The sequence below is a fragment of the Cyclopterus lumpus genome, chromosome 6, assembly GCF_009769545.1.
Source record: "Cyclopterus lumpus isolate fCycLum1 chromosome 6, fCycLum1.pri, whole genome shotgun sequence".
In the NCBI taxonomy this organism is placed as follows: domain Eukaryota; kingdom Metazoa; phylum Chordata; class Actinopteri; order Perciformes; family Cyclopteridae; genus Cyclopterus; species Cyclopterus lumpus.
In genome coordinates, this window is record NC_046971.1 from 13,743,847 (window position 1) to 13,765,278 (window position 21,432).

At 41.2% G+C, this 21,432-nt stretch overlaps 1 protein-coding gene across 2 annotated transcripts; it reads left to right on the forward strand.

Annotated features, from left to right (window-relative positions):
* Positions 1-1,770: 1,770 nt before the first annotated feature.
* sema3e (sema domain, immunoglobulin domain (Ig), short basic domain, secreted, (semaphorin) 3E) lies at positions 1,771-20,523 on the forward strand. 2 transcript variants are annotated; one of them, XM_034534952.1, is made up of 17 exons: positions 1,771-1,876; positions 10,012-10,175; positions 10,476-10,535; positions 10,882-11,001; positions 12,952-13,045; positions 13,301-13,417; positions 13,932-14,074; positions 14,172-14,286; positions 14,644-14,713; positions 14,802-14,946; positions 15,254-15,479; positions 15,775-15,866; positions 16,234-16,275; positions 16,495-16,661; positions 17,010-17,080; positions 17,433-17,566; positions 18,325-20,523. In XM_034534952.1, the coding sequence occupies exons 1-17, from the start codon at positions 1,798-1,800 to the stop codon at positions 18,823-18,825; spliced, it is 2,340 nt and encodes a 779-aa protein (XP_034390843.1). In that variant the 5' UTR covers positions 1,771-1,797; the 3' UTR covers positions 18,826-20,523. The 2 variants fall into 2 exon arrangements, with proteins under 2 accessions (XP_034390843.1, XP_034390844.1); XM_034534953.1 differs by having other exon boundaries at positions 1,796-1,876; positions 17,013-17,080.
* Positions 20,524-21,432: the final 909 nt, after the last annotated feature.

A 21,432-nucleotide genomic window follows, 5' to 3' on the forward strand; every position in this document is an offset into this window, starting at 1 on the left:
GGCTTTGCGGGAGACAGACAACGCTCTGCTCAAGTAACTGGACGCCTGTGGGACTTCCCTGAGGGATATGTGCAGCATTAAATAATGATTCCAGTCACATCTTGCGCACTTTTTTCTTTTTCTTTTTTGAGGGTGTGTGTGTGTTCAGAAAGCTGTGGACCTTGAAACAAAACAAAAGACTACACGGACACAACACAAGACTGCATATCAATAAGTTCAACATTAATATTTGACACAGTGCTGACAATACCTGAATATCTGTATATTGTACACATAGACAAACAGATGTAGACAGTAACTCATATAAACAGAATACAGTACCTGAGAGAGTGAAGGACAGACAGAAAAGCCGGGCATGGTAGATACATGAAGAAAGGATAAATAATAACTAGGTTTTACAGAACTAAGGAGTGGGAGAGGTGGATAGATACTGTAGATAAACAAAAGTGGAGATTTAATCGGCAGGGCATGAAAGAAACCGTGTACATGAAAATCCATGGTAACGGTGATAATGACTATCCACATGGAAACAAACACAAAGAGGGCAATAATTGAAAATGGAAAAAAAGTGCCTCAGTTAAGAGGCTGAAAACCTTGGCTCAGGTCTATGTTAATGCAGTGGAGGTAGGAGCAAAAAGAAGGTGGTGAAGATGCAAAGGAAGAGGAGAAACAAGGGGAGGTCTGTAGAGTGACACGAGAGGCAGTATTTCTTAGAGGAAAACAGGGGAGAGTCGTACTGAGCCTGCCTGGGAGACACAGCACATCTAATCCAGCTGCCTGGGAGGGAGAGCGAGAGATCTAGAGGAAAGAGCAGGCAATTACCAGCTGATACACACTCCCCTCATTACCAGCCACACACACAGGCTCAAACTCAGACACGCCACACCGAGGCAGGTGGCCTCTGCCCAGATCAGTAGCCGTGGCAGAAGCCATCTTAACTGCACTCACTGAGGTTTGGGGTGAGGTTTGGATCCTCCCTGACCGTTGGAGCGTGAGCAGAGTTAGGAGAGCTTCACTTTCTTGCCTAGTGCTGAGAGACCGCACGCCAGGCACGAGGCTCCCCACTCCTCCCCTCTCCCACTCTGCCTTTTCCTGGGCTTCCGTCCAGAGAATGACTGGCTCCAGTGGACCCAAGAGGAGGAACGCAGCCTGAGGATACAGTAAAGCAGATTCAGCCCTGCCTGCCTGCCTGCCTGCCTGCCTGCCTGCCTGGCTGCCTGCTTGCCTGCTTGCCTGCCTGCCTGCCTGCTGGGACACACTGAGGTTTTACAAATCAGCTCCAACACCTTTGTGGGATTCATAGGCTCGATTTATTATTTTAAGTTTTTTCATCAGATCAGAACGACTGGATCTAAACTGAACAAACAGACGGACTGACATATGGACAGAGAGCAGTGGGCACTGCGGCGTGAATGTAGCAACTGGACTTCTTTTCTCCCTGGTTACTGAGACCAAACAAGGATAACAGCCAGAGCACTCTCCTGTCCAGCGAGGTAGTGGGTGGATGCAGCTTTCATCAGGCTGCTATAAGGGAAAGCAGAGACTGTATAGAAGCTGCAGATACATCAAGTTGAAATGGACATTTACCTCCAAGTAGACTTTTGTTGGATTGCCATCTCTTATTAAATATCGTTTGCAGGAACTTGCAGCAAAAATATATATATATATATTTATTTTTTTTCCAATGGACTTTGCTGCCCATATTGAGCGGACTTGCAGGATTTCTGTGTAGATGAACGTGGAGAGGGTTTCTCAATGAAGATGGCAGAGTGCGTACGGACTGGGTCTCTGACACTGATGCTGCTGTATGTTGTTCTGTTCGTCACGGCTCACACAGCCCACAGCATCTACCCAAGGATACGGCTCTCTCACAAAGGTAAGTCATACCGAGTGTATGTTTCTTGCTTTCAATCTGCTTTAGCAGTACATCGTTATGTTGCTCAAATTCAAATGCTCTGTTGTGTATCAATATGAAGGCAAAGTCAGCCTTTAGGTGATGCGGCACAGTGTGTTATTAAAGCGTGTCAGGAATAGTCAATATACCTATCATTCTCTCTTCAGTGCAGCCCGAGAACAAGACGGGTGAAACAGAACAAGTCAATTAATAGCAGTGTTCATTACAACATTTCTGTTTGTACAACTCAAATTAACTTTTTCCACTCACTTCACTCACTGCTGATGATCAAGGAGCCTCCTTGGAGTTTGTTTTGATTCCTCGACCATGTGGGCTGAGAATATGTGGCTGTCTCTCATGCCATAGCGGCAGAGCGACGGTGTTGGGTTTTTTGGACATGGGAATGGACGCGGCTGCATAGGAAAACATTGTCTGTGTGTGTCTGTTTATGTGTGTGGGAGTGTGTGAAATGGATGTGCATGCACTGGTATGCGGACTGAATGTTGTGTATCTTTGGATAATAATGGTGGTTTTATCACTGTAGATAAAACTTTTCAGTAAACATTAGCTTTTTCTCACAGTATCTTTGATCTCTATAGCAACAGAAGGTGATGGTTCCACACAAGCCTGTTAGTCATGGTTGAATATAGGTGTGGAATTTGGCCAACATCAATTCGGTGAAATGACTTTGTTATGAGAGTTGAAAAGTCTGCTTCATCTGTGAGGAGGGTTTGCAATAATTATGAGTTATGATGTGCATATTTATTACAATGAATACATTAATAAATTAACACACTTTCCACACAATGAGACTTAATGGAAATGGAAATATAAACTAAATGAAGTTGAAAGATAAACTGAGAGAAGAAAACAAGAAAAAGAGATTGGTTCTTTTGACCAAAGTAATGCACAGCTAATATGACAACAAAAGTTAGCAGATCAGTGCTTAGTCATTATTACCACATCAATATTTGTTATGACTAATTCCTACACTGCCTGAGGGGAAAGCTGCTGGGGTGATTGGCATTCTCTCTCTCTCTCTCTCTCTCTCTCTCTCTCTCTCTCTCTCTCTCGCTACTGCATGTTCTGGCTAGCACAGAGCGCCATGAACAGGCTCCAGTTGGGTCCTATCATTATGGAATGAAAAACATCTAAGCCTTAATATATACCTCATGGGATTTGTCAGTGATTTTTGCACACACGCTTAAGTTCACACACACACACACACATGCACACACGCACACACGCACACACGCACACACGCACACACGCACACACAGAATAGTGTGAATTCCTCAAATACCAATGACTTCAATGCAGTTCAGGGAGACTGAGACGTGGTTTTAACTGTTCACCATTAAAAATAAGAATTTATTACCAAAACATCTGGTATCAAAACAGGGTGGAAAAACTAGTTTCTGCACTTTGACATTAAGATTGACAATGGGTATATAGAATGAGTATGAGTATTATTTTTTTTTACCAGCTTCTGGTTCCATAGGCAGACACCACGTCGATAGAAAGTCAAAATCAATACACGTCTCAATAATATATCTGATCAACTTCCTCCCGGTTTCTGGGAACAAAATCCTATGAGCACACTATCATGTGTTTCAAGGACGGCCTTTGCATGTTCTGATGTTAACCACACCTCACACATGATGTGGAATCATTATTAGCTCCCTCTTTCATCTATTCCCCATCTTCTTGTCTAGACTTCTGGACCAGTGGACATTTTTCCATATGCTTTTAATTCGCTTTCATCCCATTTATCCTTTCATTCGCTTGCTCCCCAATTAAATCCAGTTTCAAAAGGTAGTATTGAGTTACAAACACAGACTCATAGCTGTCTTTAGAGAGAATTTAACCTCATCTTCTTCCAAAGACCATAAACACAAGCTAAATTGCTTGGACCTTCGGCCAATTAAACTCCCTGAATCCTAAATTCTTAGACATAGAATATGCCTTGCAGGGAGATCACTAAAGCAGAGTATAAAGTTGGCTTTGTTTCATTTGTGTGCATTTGGACACAGATCCATGAGATTTGGATCTGAATCGTCTCAGTCTTGTGTCCTGTGGAGTAAAATGAGCTCTTCTTTTAGGATGACCATCAATTCTGCTACTAATGAAGCTGTTGCGCAGCTAGCATGTGTCAGGTTCTTGACAGGCTGCAGGTAGGTGGCCAGGCTTAGACTTATTTTGCTGCCTCTACAGCGCTGTCTTCAGGCTTGCTGGGCAGCAGAGTGTGATACAGCAGTAATGACCTAATCAGATCAAAGACACTTCCAAAACCTCTGCATGTCTGCATAGTTTGATATGTTTGCTTAGTTAACTTTGCACTTACTTCTGAAGGTGAGGTTGTGGTGGACATTCAGATCCCGTTAGTTCAGTCATTTTAATTCGGCAGTGTTTTTAATGCATTCTCCATTTAGTGAAGATTAAAACCCATATAATAGGTACCTTTCCATAACTGCTGTGGCAATGTGCCTTTACAGAAATCAGTATCTGATAGAGAAATTGAAGAAAACTGCAATGATACAATTGAATTATTCATATCTGAGAGAGTTTGCGTGCTCTTGCTTCTGTTTGTAGCAAGAACATCTTGAAAAGATCTCCCAAGATCTGTGTGTCGAGTAAAATTATTTAAACATACCGCCATTTCACAATAATTCAATTGACCATGCATACATTCAGCATGTCTGCCAAGGATGTGTTTACTTAAATGTCGTAATCGTTTAGTATGAGGTAAATATTTTTCTTCAGCAGATCTGTGAAGGTAAATGAAGTTTTGTGATGAAGCTGTTCTGATGGTTTAACATGATACTGTATATGTTCGCTTATATAAATAAACGCATATGGTTTCCCTATTTCAACCCAACATTTACCTCATTGAAAATGTAAACAAAGGTTGGTTGAGCACTTAACAGCTGGATTTACTCATACATGTATGTGTATATAGTCTTAAAAAACTGAAAATATAGGTAACCACATTAGGCTTGTGCATATACATTGTTCAACAAATACTTGTTGAACATATTTCTTTTCTTTAGCATTTATTGTAACATTATGAGATTTCAGCAGAAGGAGCTGCAGGTGCATGTGTGAACACAGGGATTACTCAGGTAGCAATTACTGTATGTATGAAAACCCCTTTGAGCTGTAATTTTAAACCTTCCTCTCCAGACAAGAAACCGCTCTCTCTATATATTTTACAACCTTGAAATTATGTGGCTGTAGATGACTGTCTTCTGAGGGTGAGATGGGGAATACCAGCATGGCCTCAAGTTGTGTCTGCCTGAAATGAAATGAATGAGGGGGATTTTTTATTTTGTATATAAATCTAAAGTGTAACTTTCTCCCACCTTCATGTGCACCCTATGATTAACGTTTACCACATTGGATCATGGCCATAGGGCAGTCATAGACCTTATATATAAACCCACTCACAAATGGAGGTTATGGCAATGATTAGATAAATCACACATTTTAGGTCAGCAAAGGAAAAGAGATATTTCCTCAACCACCTCCGCTCCATTCTCACCTTCGTATCACTTTCTCATGTTGTCCTTTTCTCTCCTATTGTGTTATGTGTGTGCTCTCCAGTTCATTAATGAGATGTCCAGAGGGGAAGGCAGCTGGTGAAACTCTAATATCCTTTCTGACCTTTTCGCAGTAAAGGGATCAGGGAGAGGAGAGGAGATGAGTAAAGTGTGTGGCCTGGGAACAAAAGAGAAGGCACAAAGATTGTTTAAGTCTTCAGAGATTTTGGTGCAATATTAAAAGAGAGGCGGAAAAAAAGAGGATGACAGATGACAACTGAGGCGATCACTCCAAGATAAGGAAATGCCAATTGCTTAATGTAGGCGTGCAGATAAAAGCAAATATGTAATTTTGTTTTGCCAACTAGTGGGAGGCAGAGAAGAAACAAAACGGATTACGGCTCCTCAAGTTGTTGGTTAAACTTATGATAATGTTAAAATAACTAATGCACTTAGATTTCAATGTGTTTTACGGCTTAAATAACAGAGAAAACTGTGTGGCTATTCCACACAAAGAACACCACATATCAAAATATTTCTAGATTTTTTGCGCCTTTGACATTTATGCATTGACACACAGTAACCCACACAAATAACCAATAATCAATTTGAGCTCCAAAGTTACGTACATGTATATTTGAGGAAATATAGCTGGGAGCTGATGTAGATGGACTTTGATGAAATATAATAAAAAAATACAGCAGACTTGTCACAAACATACTGTGTGTGAATACTGAATACTGCATGGTTCGACGAAGAGGTTGTGATAGGTGTGAATGTGTTCCCCTGATTTATAACATCAATCAAGTGACAGACGTACACTTATTCTTTATTACAGAGAAACACACGTTTCTCTCTTTCCCTCATGCTGCATTGCATGAACACTCCATGTGGCTTTCATTTTGGCCTGTGACATCACCCCCCCCCCCACCCCCCCCCACCCCCCCCCCACCCCGGCACACACAAGAGGATACGGGAACACAAGGCTGTATACCGATAATGGCATAACGCCGCAGTTCTCCGGCTCCTGACCCCACCCCCAGGGGCTCAACAGTCTCAGGCCTCGACAGCACGAGGAGAACAGACTCGCCCTTTATTCTTGTCCCTCTTAACTCCAGCCTACTCTAAACATTCTCTTTGTTTCTTTTCCAGCACAACTCCAATAACTCAATATGTAAACCTATATGGGCTTGTTTCACTGGAAATGTGAGACCGCCTACCACTAGTTTTAATTCTGACATGAAATGTATGTATGAGCAAATATCAATTTTTTAAGTTTCCTGAGGAATGTTTTATGTGAAATCCTGTGTGCATTTATCTTTGACAAAGCATGAATATTTACCACATCTTCTCGGGCTTCTTTCAGCACTCCTCAGACAGCCGGTGAACGTGTCTGTCCTAAGGGAGTCTTTTTTGCCTGTGTTTTCCATTTGAAGTGGGATCACAGTCAGGCCATGTGTCTCCGTGGCTCAGTTGCCGATGGAGGAAAACCCTCTCAGCTGTTTAGCTTACGGCTAACGAGCACTCATAGACTGCAGATGGCGAGAGAAACTTGAAGAGAAGATAGAGTTAGAGACAGAGAAAAGGGGAATTGCGGAAATCCCCCCTTTCTCTTCTTCAGGGCCTCGAGGGGAAGCTAGAGCGTCATAGTTTAAACCTTAGGGCCACTGACTAAATTGGTATTTGACGAGTTGGGAGTGAAAATGTGTTGGATTATAGTTTATTATCATTTATATTTGCATATTGGTGGGAATGGAACTTTCTTTCTTTTTCCTTTGAAGCTGAGTTTCCTTTTGTTTCATCACATGAGCATGGAACCATTCCACTTTAGAGTTGAAGACGATACATCTAAAATATCATGTCTACAATTCTACACATGAAAACAAAATTAGGGAACGAAATGTATCCGTATTTGTGTTTATGTGTGCGCGAGAGCAAGGCAGCTTGTGCGTGTCTATCTTGCTGTGTGTATGTGTCTTTAGAAATCAGCTGCCACTCATGATTATTAACAAAGACAAGTGAAAAGTAGATTTAAAAAAAGTGTTTGGCTCGTGGACTCCATCACTTAAAATAGCCATCCACGTCTGTCATCTAAATAAGTGGTAGCAGATACAACTTCACATGAAGAAGGAGCTGATTGTTTGAGAGCTCGGTCCAACACTTGTGGAAAAGTTGGAGTTAAGTTGTTTACTATCCTCAATACAAGTTCAGCTTAACTCAGAAGGGACTCTGAGGAGCTAGAGATGAGAGACAGAGCGTGCGAGTAAGAGAGAGAGAGAGAGAAAAAGTTCCAAGTGTGTGTGGATTAGATAATTACAGGAAGCATGTCTGAGCCCTGGCAGAACGCCACTGCCACATCCCCTCAGTCTCTGCCACCTAAACACCCGAGATCTAATAGTAGTCAAACAAACAGTCGCTTGTCTCCAACATAGAAATCTTAATAGCAACACAATATACACAGTCACCCACTCCTCTGTGGATACCTCATCCCATGTTAAACAAATACAACCTTCTTCAGAGTGTAAACCGTTGCTATGAGTAATCTACAGAAATTGGATAAACACTCTGTCCTTCTACCTTGGAGATCAAGTATCACTAAAAATATACAGATGCTAGGAAAACAAACAATACAATTACCCCTTGCAACCTCTGCATTGAAAGACATCTCAGATTGATTTGAGGTAAATGTAAGGTTGGCAGAGAATTACAATCATGCTGGTGGTCGCCATTGATTTGACTCTCTCATTATTTAAAGGGAGTTTTCTAAAGAGTAGTGCACGGATTACCCGATGTGTGTGGTGACTGCAGTGTAGGTTGTAGTGTTGTGAACAAAGCCCTAATGTTGGCTCCTCCCCCAACCAATTCCCTAATCAAGGCCAGGTTATAAAAGGTACCTGTTGCCATAGTGTTTTATTTATTGTGTTGGCCCTGACCTGTCTCTGTGGTGGCTGTAGTGTTTCATGTCACAGACACTCCATTGTTGTCCTGCCTACAAGTCACAAAGTGATTCTTGCCTGTGGTTTACATGCAGCTGTTTTGTTCGATTTACAATTAGAATATTCAAGATTGTGATAATTGTGTTTAATCCCTTAATGATTTCAGTAGTTTTCATTTGTCCATTAATATTCTTTCCACCCCGCAACTCCCGCCCCTACAAATTGGATTACTTAAATAAAACCTTTAGTTAATTTTACAAAGCACTTCTGTCTCCAATCAGTACACATCTGTGTGTCTTATCAATTCTCAAAACAATATCCGAAAGTTCTTAAGCCCATATTTCCTGGGGTGTAATTCCCCATGTGGCTTGTTGGTTTCCTCTCATTTCCCCCCGAAGGCTCCTGCGACATGAAAGTTAAACCAAATGGAGAAAATACAGCCTGTGCAATGCTAGTGCTATAAATTTGATCGCAAACCCTGGCTTGTCTGCTTGAATCTGTCTGAGGTTTCAAAAGGTGTGCTAACACACACCAGATCCCCATTTCGTCTTTTACAAGGACACCCGGTCTAACCCGGTCATGTGTTAATGAATGGTTTTTCAGACCAATGTGTGCCAGAGGAAGTGCACACCTCTGGGGCCTCAGCACTGCGTTTAGATCCTTCACCCTCATCCTCTCCAGAAGCTCACAAAGAGCAGGTATAGAGGAGTGGCTTGTCACTTTCAATCAGGTATACAACTGGGTGTTGTACTGGGTGTCGTTGTAAGGGGTGTTGCATGTCTGCATGCAAACTGTCTGCTTGGTCTGTAATTATTCTGACGAGTCTGTATGTGTTATGACATATCTGTCATGGTCCACTGCTTCCCTTTAAAAGTACTATTTCAAAACACCTAAAGCAAGACGGACAGGGAGTGGCAGCTGATCCCAAACTAAGGGCTGATAAAGAGACTGATTCCACTTCCTGTCTGATAAAACTACTTCCTCTTGGTAAAAGAGTAAATAACCCTGCCTTGTACATCAAATGTCCCTCCCATTAATCTCAACATCTTTCCCAGGACTCACATCCCACTTCTTCCATCTCTGCTTCTGGAAAGTGCGTTTATGGTTGCTGTCAGTAGCAGTTTAACGTCATGTACTGGTGCATGGGAAATTTGCTTTGAGCGGCCGGTACTCTTTTATGCCATGTGAACTTTTACTGATGGTAAAAGCAAGAGACGCTTTGTAGATCTATGACCAAGCCAATGACACATCGAAGCGTAGCTGACTTGAGTGAGAGGAAGCATACATGCCACGAGAGGTGAGATAGAAAGATAGCCCTGCTGCTGCTCTTTGACCTCCTCTTGGGGAAGTTATGAATTAGAAACACATGTTGCCATGTGCCCTCGGCCATTTGGGCCATTTGGGATTCAGATACAGGTTATTGGAGCAGTTAGAAATCCCTTGAGGATGGGGTTTGGTTAAATTGAATCTGGCTGAAGATTACATTTGGCAAGAAACAAAAGGAGTGTTTGAAATGAAATACAAACTCTGTCAAGCTTTCTACCTATCTAAATATTTCTAGCTGAAATTTCTTATTAATTGTAGACCTCTATTGGTGTATTGTTTTGTCTTAATCCCTTTCTGCGTGTGTTGTTTTCTACAGAGCTTTGGCAGCTGAACAGGACCTGGGTGTTTGTGGGACATGGGACAGCACCTCTTCAGCCCCAGACCATGTTGCTGGATGAGGGCCATGGGAGGATTTATGTTGGGGCCAAGAATACTCTGTTCTCCCTTAGCCTGGACCAGGTCAACACACACCATAGAGAGGTAGGCCTGTTTCCATCCCTCACTCTGTTAGGAAGAGAGGCATGTTGAACTCAGACACCCATAGGGCAATAGGTTAGCCAAACTATTTGTGCACGTGTGCATTTTCATAGGACCGTTATCAGTACAAAACCTGAACTTTTCAAATTAGAAATGGAAAAAGTACCATAATACCCATGTGAGATTATTACCAGTGAACATAATATACACCTAACTATGTACGTACAAAATATTTCATGTCTTTATATTTCTTTATGTTGAAATCGTTATTGTAAATATGAGCGCAATTGTGTTTTTCCACAGATCCAGTGGGCCAGTACAGAATCTCAGATTGAGGAGTGTTTGATGAAGGGAAGGGAAAAGGTACGGGACACATAACTGCATACAAATACATGTTCTCAACTGGGCATCGGCAGTATGGAGGAGATTGATTTGCAAGGGAAAATCACAAATGCTCAGTTAATAACGTGCATTACTTGGCATGTTTATATGCAGTATAATCCAATTGATATGTGGGAAGATGAATCCATTACAGAGATAGATACTGTCAGAATGAATCGATTGATTTACATACTGTAATAATATTCTTGATCAGGCCGTAAAAGGCCTGGCATTTTTCAAGTACACCATTCTCTCTGCTTTTTCTCTTTAACCCCCCCCCCCCCCCCCCCCCCCCCCCACTGCTTCATCTCTGTATTTCTTCCAACAGTCGGAGTGTGCTAACTACATCAAGGTCTTGCAACAGTACAACCAGACTCATTTGCAGGTCTGTGGAACCGGAGCTTTTAACCCCATCTGTGTCCTGGTCAGAGTGGGACACACTGGGCAGGTGAGTCCCAAAGACAGATTTAGAGTTTGGTTTAACAACCAACTATTCAAATGCTATACAATGTTGCATATTTCATCATTATACGGTCAGCCAAATGTTGCATCATGCTTCTCTGATGAACACTCTTCCCTCTTTAGGAGTTGGAGTAGTAAAAACTTTCTTCACTTTTTTTTTACTCCTAGAACTATTAGTACAGCGTGGAGAGTTTAGCTACGAATCTCATGCTACTGTGATTGAGTTTACCCCCTTAGCAACAACAATTGATGTGAGGTGGAGATGGAAATGACAGTTAGTAAGAGAGGGTGGAGTTTTTGTTTTCCTTAGAGGGAGAGAATTGTTTTCCACAAGATTCACATTTCTTTTGTGAAAAAAGCTGACACTATTGCTGTCCAAGTAAACAAGGAAAACAAGCCAGGTGTTGTTCTGTCTCTCTCAGGGTACAATTCAAATGTATGTGTCAGCTTCCTAAATGGAGTTTTAGGGTGCACATGAGCATTGTGGGTGCATACTAGCATCCATCCAAAATTGCTTGCATCCATCTGTGCAAGTATGTTTATCTACAGCAACGACCCATATCTCCCAGATGTCAAACATGGAAAAGACTGGGGTGTATCTAGAGTGGAGGGGAGACAGTTTCTCCTGTCCATTTCAACACTGGTCCAGTTGACCAGGCCAGTTACACCATCCAAACTGGAACCACTCTTAACAATCACTCATATATCATTGGAATGCTCATAGAGTGAGCAAAACTGGGTCCATTCTTCTCCAACAGACTGCTTCAGCTCCGCTGACACAGGAGAACATTCCTGCCCACTGCAATAAGATCCTCCTCAAATTGAATCAACATCAATAACTCTTGCACCACTTTCACCATGTATACTTTATACTCACTTATATACACTGTATTTACTTTACATTTTTTTCATTTTCTTCATTATTTAATTATTTAATTTTCTTAAATGTAATATGTCCTGCTCTGCTATTTTATTTTATTTCATTGTATATTGTAACCTTGTTTGCTGCTGCTACAAACAAATTCCCCCCTGGGGATGGATAAAGTATCTATCTATCTATCTATCTATCTATCTATCTATCTATCTATCTATCTATCTATCTATCTATCTATCTATCTATCTATCTATCTATCTATCTATCTATCTATCTATCTATCTATATCGAGTACACAAAAATGTTATAGTTGGTGGATAAGATTACAATTACCCTTAAGCATGAGCTGAATAATGGTTACATAATGGTCAACTTTATAGAAAATACTTTGGCCATTTACCAAGGAGACCACTGAGTAACAAATCAAGTATTAATGCGCCACTAGCCAATTCCAGAGTACTTAATGTAGGGTAATTTAGTAAACCAGCCTATTTTACCTGTTTTACATGTGTCTTGTGTTTGTTATAATATGATGGATGAGTTTAACCCAGAAACTGACTTCTGTTACAGTCATATGACACAGAGCAGTTACAGCACAGTAGGGTTCTGAGGCTACTCGTAAATCAACATATGACATCCCCTCTGTTCTTCTAGTGACATAAACACTGTGGTGGACCACAAGATATACGCTGTGGTTATATAGGGAGTTCTCTATGTATGTGTGTGTCTGAACATGTGTGTTTCTGTCACCTGCTGTGCAGTAATAAGAGCAGAAGAGTGGAAGCAGGGAACTCCCGATGTTGGTTATACACAGCCAGACAGAAATCCTTCATTTGGTCATCCATCACTCCTTGTCTCATCTGTCTTCCTTCCTTTTTCTCATCCATCACTTTCTGATCCCTCCTCTCTCTCCTTCACCTTTATCTCTCTCTTTACACACAACCGCCTCCTGGGGTTTGTCTGGATGTTGTTAAAGCCTTTGCAAGGGTACGGCTTTTGAGTGTTTGATGCATGTTTGTGTGTGAATAACTATGCCTGTGTGTCATGTGTTAATGCTCTTAGGACAGGCTGTTTGCTCTTGAAGAAGACAGTGTCATGAGTGGCAGAGGACGCTGTCCATACGACTCCAACAGTCCCTGCACGTCTACGCTCTCCAGTAAGACACTGTTCACTCGACCACTCATCGCCTCACTATTAGCTAAGTTAAAAGCACAGTTTGTGGTGTATGTTTTCACTTCCACACTGAAGAGATGTGTTCACTTTGTTGACCTAGACTATTCAATACTGCCATCTTGTGGTGTTTTTTCACGTCTGTATTTTAATCGCAGTAAAAAAGGGGTCTCACATTTAATCACATTTATTTGTATGCATTGTTGTTAATTGAGTGTGTTTGTGTGTGTGCATACATTAGGAGGAGAGCTGTATATTGGCCTGTACACAGACTACTGGGAGAATGATGGTGCGTTTTGTCGACTTAACAACCAGACCTACACACGCACTGAAAGAGACGACAGGCAGCAACTTAATGGTTGGTGTTTATTTACAGGAAATTGATATTCCTATATAATAAATATATCCATATATATACATCATATATATATATATATATATATATATATATATATATATATATATATATATGTGTGTGTGTTCCTTCCCATACCTAATTGTTTAATGATTGTAAATCAAATTAAATTGTTTGATTCTTAGACGTTAAAGAAAATGTGACACTGGCCTGTGTGCCATCCACATGTTAACAATACAACTGTTCTTATAAGGACGGGTTCTATTTGAGGATTCATGAGCTTGTTTTGTTTAAATACATTTTGAAATAATGAAACAATATCTTCACCTGCATATATGTTTCTCTTAGAGCTGATTTGGCAATTATTGAAATATTTTCAAGAGAGACCATAACAATGTTCCTAGGTTCCGCTTATATATAACATACTGTTTGCACTATAGCGCTACCTCCACTACTTAACCATTTTTAACTTTGTGTTTCATTCCAAGCCTTCTGTGACACATTCTTCTCCCTACAGAACCTACATTTGTGGGGTCTGCAGTTATTCCTGACAACGACGACAGAGATGATGATAAAGTTTACTTCTTCTTCACTGAGCGGGAGACGGATGCTGAGGGAGGAAACAAGGCTGTGTATACTCGTGTGGGCCGAGTCTGTGCGGTGAGAATGCAAATGCTTTAAAAAGACAGCTGGCCATTATCCAGCCAAAGCCAACGTATAGCAACCCTCACATTGGATATCTGCCTTCGTCTCTCAGAATGACCAAGGAGGACAGAGAATGCTGGTGAACCGATGGAGCTCTTTCCTGAAAACTCGTCTCATCTGCTCTGTGGCTGGACCAAATGGCATTGATACACACTTTGATGAACTTGGTGGGGCTCCAAGGAAACTCTTTGCATGTCATCTTATTTATTTATTCTTAACATTTGAGGTTTGTAATGCTTGACACTAATGTACACAACCCTCAAGATGTGAAGAGTCACTGTGGTATGAAGGATAACTGGTACATTGTGGTTCTGATTTGCAGTCTTGGTAACCAATATTTAGTAGTATGCTAAAACATCACATTTTAGTGACTTGGGATTGTTTACAAAAGATGCACAGCAAGTATCCATAAAGTGACTTAAGTTAACTTAATTCTCCATGAAAGAAATTTGAGAGACTTTTCACTAAAACATGTCAACCATGCATGCCAAACAAACAGCTCATTTCAATATGTTGTGTTTCAGAGGATGTGTTTGTGCTCAAGAACAAGGATGGGAAAAACCCTGAAATCTTTGGCCTCTTTAGCACCACAAGGTGAGTGGAATGCGACGTCAGCGTTTCATTATACACAGTCACAATTTGACTATCCATTAAATCACTAATGAAACCATTTATTTTGCAGTGTGGTGTTTAAAGGCTATGCAGTGTGTGTCTATCACATGGATGAAATAAGAGCAGCCTTTAATGGCCCATTTGCTTACCGAGAGAGACCTGAGCATCACTGGACAGCTTATGAAGACAGAGTTCCCTACCCACGACCTGGATCTGTGAGTCTTACAGTCTGAATAAAGTCATGTTTATAGGATGACATTTCCTGATGTACCAACATTATGCATTCACAGCACTATCCACTAGTCTCAGTCTATGACAGACGTCATTTGGGAGGAACAGTGTTGATGTAGGAAAGCTCTGGTGAATGTCAGCACTACTGTAGCTACTTCAGCAGAGCATACAAGGACAAACTGAGCCAGACTAAAGCATGTCAGCTTTTAAAAAATGTGTTACACTGTATAAAGGACCAACCTGTCTTTGTCCCTGCCCCTCTCTATTCCTGTCACACCCTCTCTTTAACAGTGTGCGAGTAAAGTGAACGGAGGTGGCTTCTCAAGCTCTAAGGAGTTTCCTGATGAGGTTTTGCGGTTTGTGCGTTCTCATCCTGTGATGTATCGTCCAGTCCTTCCACAGCACCGTAGACCTGTCCTGCTGCAGACAGAGCCAGGCAGGAGAAAGCTCACCCAGATCGCTGTGGACAGAGTCCAAGCCCAGGACGGACACTATCATGTTCTCTACATTGGCACTGGTACACATACTGTGAAGACTAATAATACAGATTGATAATACAGACTGATCATACAGAATGATAATACAGAAGGCCTTCTGCATTGTACCGCAAAAATGAAAGACAAACTGATGATACTCTAAATGTTTGGGTGCACAAACACACTTGACATGACATGTTGATGGTATGAACTCATATATCAAAACAACAGGTGTTGCTTATACAATCTTAATCTTTGTGCTGTTTGTGAAGAAACAACAATTGTATCCCATTACATGTAAACAACAAGCAACAGTGTAACATTCTTCTTTATTAGATGACTCAGTGGTGTTGAAAGTTATCACCATCTACAACAAAGACACAGACACTATGGAGGAGGTGCTGCTGGAAGAGCTGCAAGTATTCAAGGTACTCATTTTTAGCTACACAATGTGAAAGAAGTAGACCCCGTAACCAAGCACATTCTTTATTTCAGTTCAGTCCGTTATTGCAGCAGTTACACAAAAACAGAGGATGTTTAAAAAAAGCTTATTGCTGATTTGCTTCCTTTCCACCATCAAAGGTTAAATTATGATTGAGCAGCAGGCCTGCTGTGAGAGATCTTCAGAACAATTTGAAGATATCAATTCTACTGAGATCAGTTACATTTGAAAACTAGTAATTTAGGCCTGATATGGGATGGACAGGACACCTCTAGTGACAAAGAACTTCATGTCAGCTCTTGTTACTTTATTCTTATATTTTTTAATAACAGTACGATGTTTTCTGTTTGCAGGTGGCAGCACCAATAAGAGAGATCATAATATCACCTAAACGGGTAAGAGGAACATGGGAATCTATTTTCTGTTCACTCATGCAATGTTGTTGTTTAGCCACAAGATGTTAACATTGGTACACGTTTCATTAACAAAGATGTTACGTCGCTTACCTGCGGCTATATAATCAATTTCATTGAGGCAAAGATAGAAAGCATGAGTATGAATTCCGATTGAATTGTTTGCTGACATTAATGGTGCTCATGATGTTGGGTCAACAGCAACAGCTGTATGTTGGATCAGAAGTGGGTGTGGCCCAAGTCAGACTGCATCAGTGTGACCTCTATGGCTCAGAATGTGCTGATTGTTGTCTGGCCAGAGACCCTTACTGTGCCTGGGATGGTCTCACCTGCACCAGATACTACCCTGCTGGAGTCTACACCAAAAGGTAACAGCACACACACTCAGAGACAGGACCATATTTTCTCTGTGTGTGTGCGTGTGTGTGTGTGTGTGTGTGTGTGTGTGCGTGTGTGTGTGTGTGTGTAATACCAGCTGTTCACACCTTTACCAGCAGTTCTGAGGCTCGTTTGCCTCGTCATTATTACAGGCTGTGAGAGACATGACAGCCAGGTGTTGTGTAATACCAATCAGTGCACCCTTGAACACTCTCCCTCTTTCTGGATTTCCTTTCTCTGTCCCCTTATTTGATTTTTTCTCTTTTCTTTCACCCATTTATTGCACTTTCCTCACATGTTCAAAATGACTCTCTCTACTTCCCTTGCTCCCTTTTCAGCAGGCGATTCAGACGGCAGGATGTTCGCCATGGCAACGCTGTCCAGCTGTGCAATGGGCTGCAAATTGATGGTTAGTGTATAAAGTGTGTGTGTGCGTGTGTGCGTGCCTGTGTTTGTGTGTGCGTGTATGTGTGTGTGCATGGGCATGGTATGGACATGCTTGTGTGTATGGTATAAAAAAAATGTGTCAGACAAATACTGCACACAAGCAAGGAATTTATGCAGTTCTGCAGAAGCACTAAACTGAATATGAAAATATATGACCTCTTCATGTGTCATTGCAGAGGTTAGTGTGCTTCTCCTGAGGCGATAGATTGGAACAATCTACTCTGTTTGTCAGCTAATGAAAGGTTGCATCAGTTCGTTGCAATCTCTCTTGCCTTTTTTTTACGATGCGTGTGTTTGTGTGTGTGTGTGTGTAGATGAACAATGGCAAAGAGCTGAGGAGAGGCTAGTGTACGGTGTGGAGAGCAACAGCACTTTACTCGAGTGTGTCCCTCGATCACTTCAAGCCAAGGTCCTCTGGTTCTTACAAAAAGCCGGAGAGAAACATGAGGTGAGCTTAATGGACCTGTACATGAAAGAAAACTGAGTCATAACATGCTAAACAATATATTTCACTACAAACACAGATATGAACTGTACATACAATACAATAAAACAAATAAGCCAATTAACTTGAATCCCGTTTAATTTGTATTTAATTTGGTGGCAAATGAGTTTCCCCACTGGGAGTTATTAAAGCTTACGATTCATATCTACAGCTATTGTGTACACCACTCTAGATCTGTCCGTACATGCAAATAATTTTCGTTTGACGGAGATTTCTGCTGTTACTTCAGGGCAAATGGTTGAATGAAATTACACGTACACAGTGAGGTTGAGTAACTGTGACATTGTTTCTGGAAGGATTTGTTGTTGCGTATTTACAATGATTATTCAAGTGAGTAGAGTCCCGCAAAATATGGGGAAATATTTGTAAGTGTATAATTTAAACATTCACATTATACATATTTATACATTTACATTATACATATTTAAACAGTATGTTTGAACATGGAGTGTAAACTGCAGCAAACACAAACCTCGGATGGTTATGTACCTCACAGAACCTTAGGAAGTCTCTGTTTTGAGTGCACTATTGAAGTTCTACTGTTTCTTCATTTATCCTTCAGTTCTGTAGGTTTTTTAATTAAAATGTCTCTCGGAAGAAAAACAAATGCAGCAGTGTTGCAAATGTCTGAACTGATGGAATTGAATAATGACGACATCAATGGCTGGAAAAAAACATTTTGCCTTTTTACCTCCATGTAGATTCGAGATGATGAGCGAGTTCTTTTGACCTCCCACGGGCTGCTGTTTTTACGAGTGAGAAGCTCTGATGCTGGTATGTACGTATGCCAGACTGTGGAACATGGATATGTGCACACATTATTACGTATCTCTCTACACGTGCTCAGGGGGGAAAGGGTGGAGTCAGCAATCCACAGAGCCAATGATGGGGAAGGAGAGAAAGCGGTAGTTCCATGCCTCTCCTCTACGGGCCCCCCACCAGTCTCCAGCATCAGCCCCAGGGCTCTGGGGCCAGCTTCAGTCCAAGGCCCCCACTCCAGGCTGTGGTACAAGGAGTTTCTCCAGCTGATTGGCTACGGGGATGCTCAGAGAGTAGAGGAGTACTGTGAGAGAGTGTGGTGCTCTGATAAAAAACGCAAAAAGACCAAAAGGAAGTATGCTCCTCCGAGTGGCGAGAAGAGAGGGAAAGGGAGAAGAGAGGAGAACTCCCACCGAGTGCCCAGGCACACCGTGGACACCTGAGGAGAACGGAGATTGACTCACACACACACACACACACACACACACACACACACACACACACACACACACACACACACACACACACACACACACTAAAGGTCAGATTCAATCCGTGTTTGCACCATGTAAAATGTATTTACTTTGCTTTCAACAAGAGTAGTAACAACAGAAAAGCAACAGTACTGCAGCAGGTTGTTTAGCTGTTGTAGCGACATATATCAGTGGCTTGACTGTGGCTTACAACTTGTTTGAGTCTATCAAAATGAGCACCATGTTTGATTGCTTTGTTGTCAGAGACAGAGACAACAAAGCAAGACCCTGTGTACATTAAACGTCAGTGTCAGAGCAGCAGAGGACCTGGAAGGTGATGGAGGACTGATTTATCCATGTTGCCTCTGATCTGAATAGAGAGAATATAATATTTAAGCTCCTGTGGACTGATCCCGCCCGACCCAGCTGTCAATCCAAACACAAGAAAGAGACCCGCGGCCCACCTCTCCTTCAATGGCTCAATGTGACAAACTCTTACTATTATGAGAGAAAACTATGTTCATGGTAAAGGCCTTCTATTCTTCTTTGGTACTATGATAACTTATTTCTGTTGTTGTTTTTGATGTCTTAAACTGGAAAATATAATGTTATTGTTTTTGTATAGTGAATAATGCCTTGAGCTTCATTATAATGCTATTTTGATGACAGTATGGTCATCCTTGTGGTGTGTGTGTGTGTATAGCCGCAAAGCATACACTCGATGCTGCAATGCCACTATTATTGATATTTGAGGCATGTTTTGATTATAATTATGGCCTCAACGGAATAATGACTATTTAAGCACTTGTAAAAATGTTGCAGTAGACGAAAAGTGGTCCCATCCTTGAATATAAGTGTTATTGTAAGTGTCTACATCTACATCAAACGATCAAATGTACCAACAGTATTGTGTGTATTGTATATTGTATTTATCTAAAATCCAGGGTGGTCTTTGTCTGCACATCTGGTAACTATAGAGATGTATTCAAAGTCATCCTTCTCTGCTGGCTTCTCTTCTTTTTCCTTCTGTTTCTCACTCTCTCCCTTACTTGTTTTATGTCTCCCTCTATCCCCCCTCTCTCTTCTCATGCCTTTTGTTTGTCTGTAACGATGTTCCAGATGGGATTCATAATTAACACAACAAAACAGCAATGGAGAACACCACATTTCACCCAGAAGAAAAAGTCAAATAGGGGGACGATCCAGGCTTGCAATTAGCAAAACTGATGAGTCAGCCTCATGAATATTCAGTTAATCCTGAGATGACAAAACAATCTGTTGTTACAGTAACATGCATTGTAGGGGTTTTGTCTAAGAGGACCACCTCCTTTTCCATGCCGTGCCTTATTTATCGCTTGATTTTGTCACTTTAGAGTTTTTACCTTTTTCTATTCCCTGTTTTCATAATGGGGTAAAAAACAATCGCTTGTCAAGGTTTAATATAGTCACTCCTCATTCTCCTTGACTATTCTTCAACTAAGACATTTGACTTAGATTGAAAATGTTGTATCTGTTGTACTAGTTATGAATACCTGCCATTAAAAGAAATGGACCATCTTTCCCTGATGTCACCTCTGTGGTTTAGCCATCAACAATGACACAGTATTTCAGTCTACACACGCAGCCATATTGAGAGATTGAGCCAATGAAGCAGAAAGAAAGAGGTAGAGAGAGAGCCGAGTGCAGTAGTCACTTAGATTAAAACATACATTTTCATAATTATGTAAAGCTATGTTTGCTAGAGGAAGTACCTTAAATATGATACTAAAGAAGTTGCTTCCTAATATTGTAGAATTAATATTCTGGTGAAATCCAAAATCCAAACAACCAATAAGGTTATGATTGTGTTTTTTACTCATGGTTAGCTGCACACAAGGTTACCATGCTCATTAACATTCTGACTGGGTCTACCTGAGTTGATAAGGTGCTGAAGGCATTTGAGAATGGGATTCATGCTGCTGATTTATTCCACATGGCTACCATAGCAACACGCTCTGAACCAGTTCAGCTCCTCTCCTCATCAAAGCTCCCTCTCTCTCTCTGTCAAGTTTCAACTGTTACTCTGGCCCCTGGCCCCCCAGCCAATGGTCCCTGTAGCCATCAGATCACACTCTAATGTATGAGACCGGTCCTCTGATCTAAACTTTGAAGTGGCTTCCTTTCTTCTGGGACTGGAGCTGGCATTTGATTGCTAGATGGAGCTTCTGACCTCACAGATAGATGCCATTTAGCAACATAAGCAAAAACCAAAAGAAATCTGGTGCTGCACATATTTCTTTTAGACAGAATATATTTCATGGTTCGAGAGGCCAATTTAATGTAATGAAATGCTCTGAATTCATTAATTGATCTACAAAAGAGTGTAAAAGGTCATACAACAAAACTATAAACAGGCTGCTCTACATGTTTCTGTCACTGTGTATCAGGAGCGACAGATCACTTTAATACAAGTGAAAATGTCACAGAGGGAATGACAACCAGTAAACAAGCCTCTACAACCAGTCACTCTACATGCTGTCAGTATGTACAGTACAGTGCATTGTATGTGTGAATGTGTACATGTGTTTGGAACTTTTG

Excerpts from the sequence above, each read along its gene's own strand:
- sema3e (XM_034534952.1), top strand. The coding sequence starts at position 1,798 with ATGCTGCTGTATGTTGTTCTGTTCGTCACGGCTCACACAGCCCACAGC. Across the intron at positions 13,418-13,931 it reads CGACAGGCAGCAACTTAATG|AACCTACATTTGTGGGGTCT; the intron begins GTTGGTGTTTAT and ends TTCTCCCTACAG. Across the intron at positions 17,567-18,324 it reads AAGCCGGAGAGAAACATGAG|ATTCGAGATGATGAGCGAGT; the intron begins GTGAGCTTAATG and ends ACCTCCATGTAG.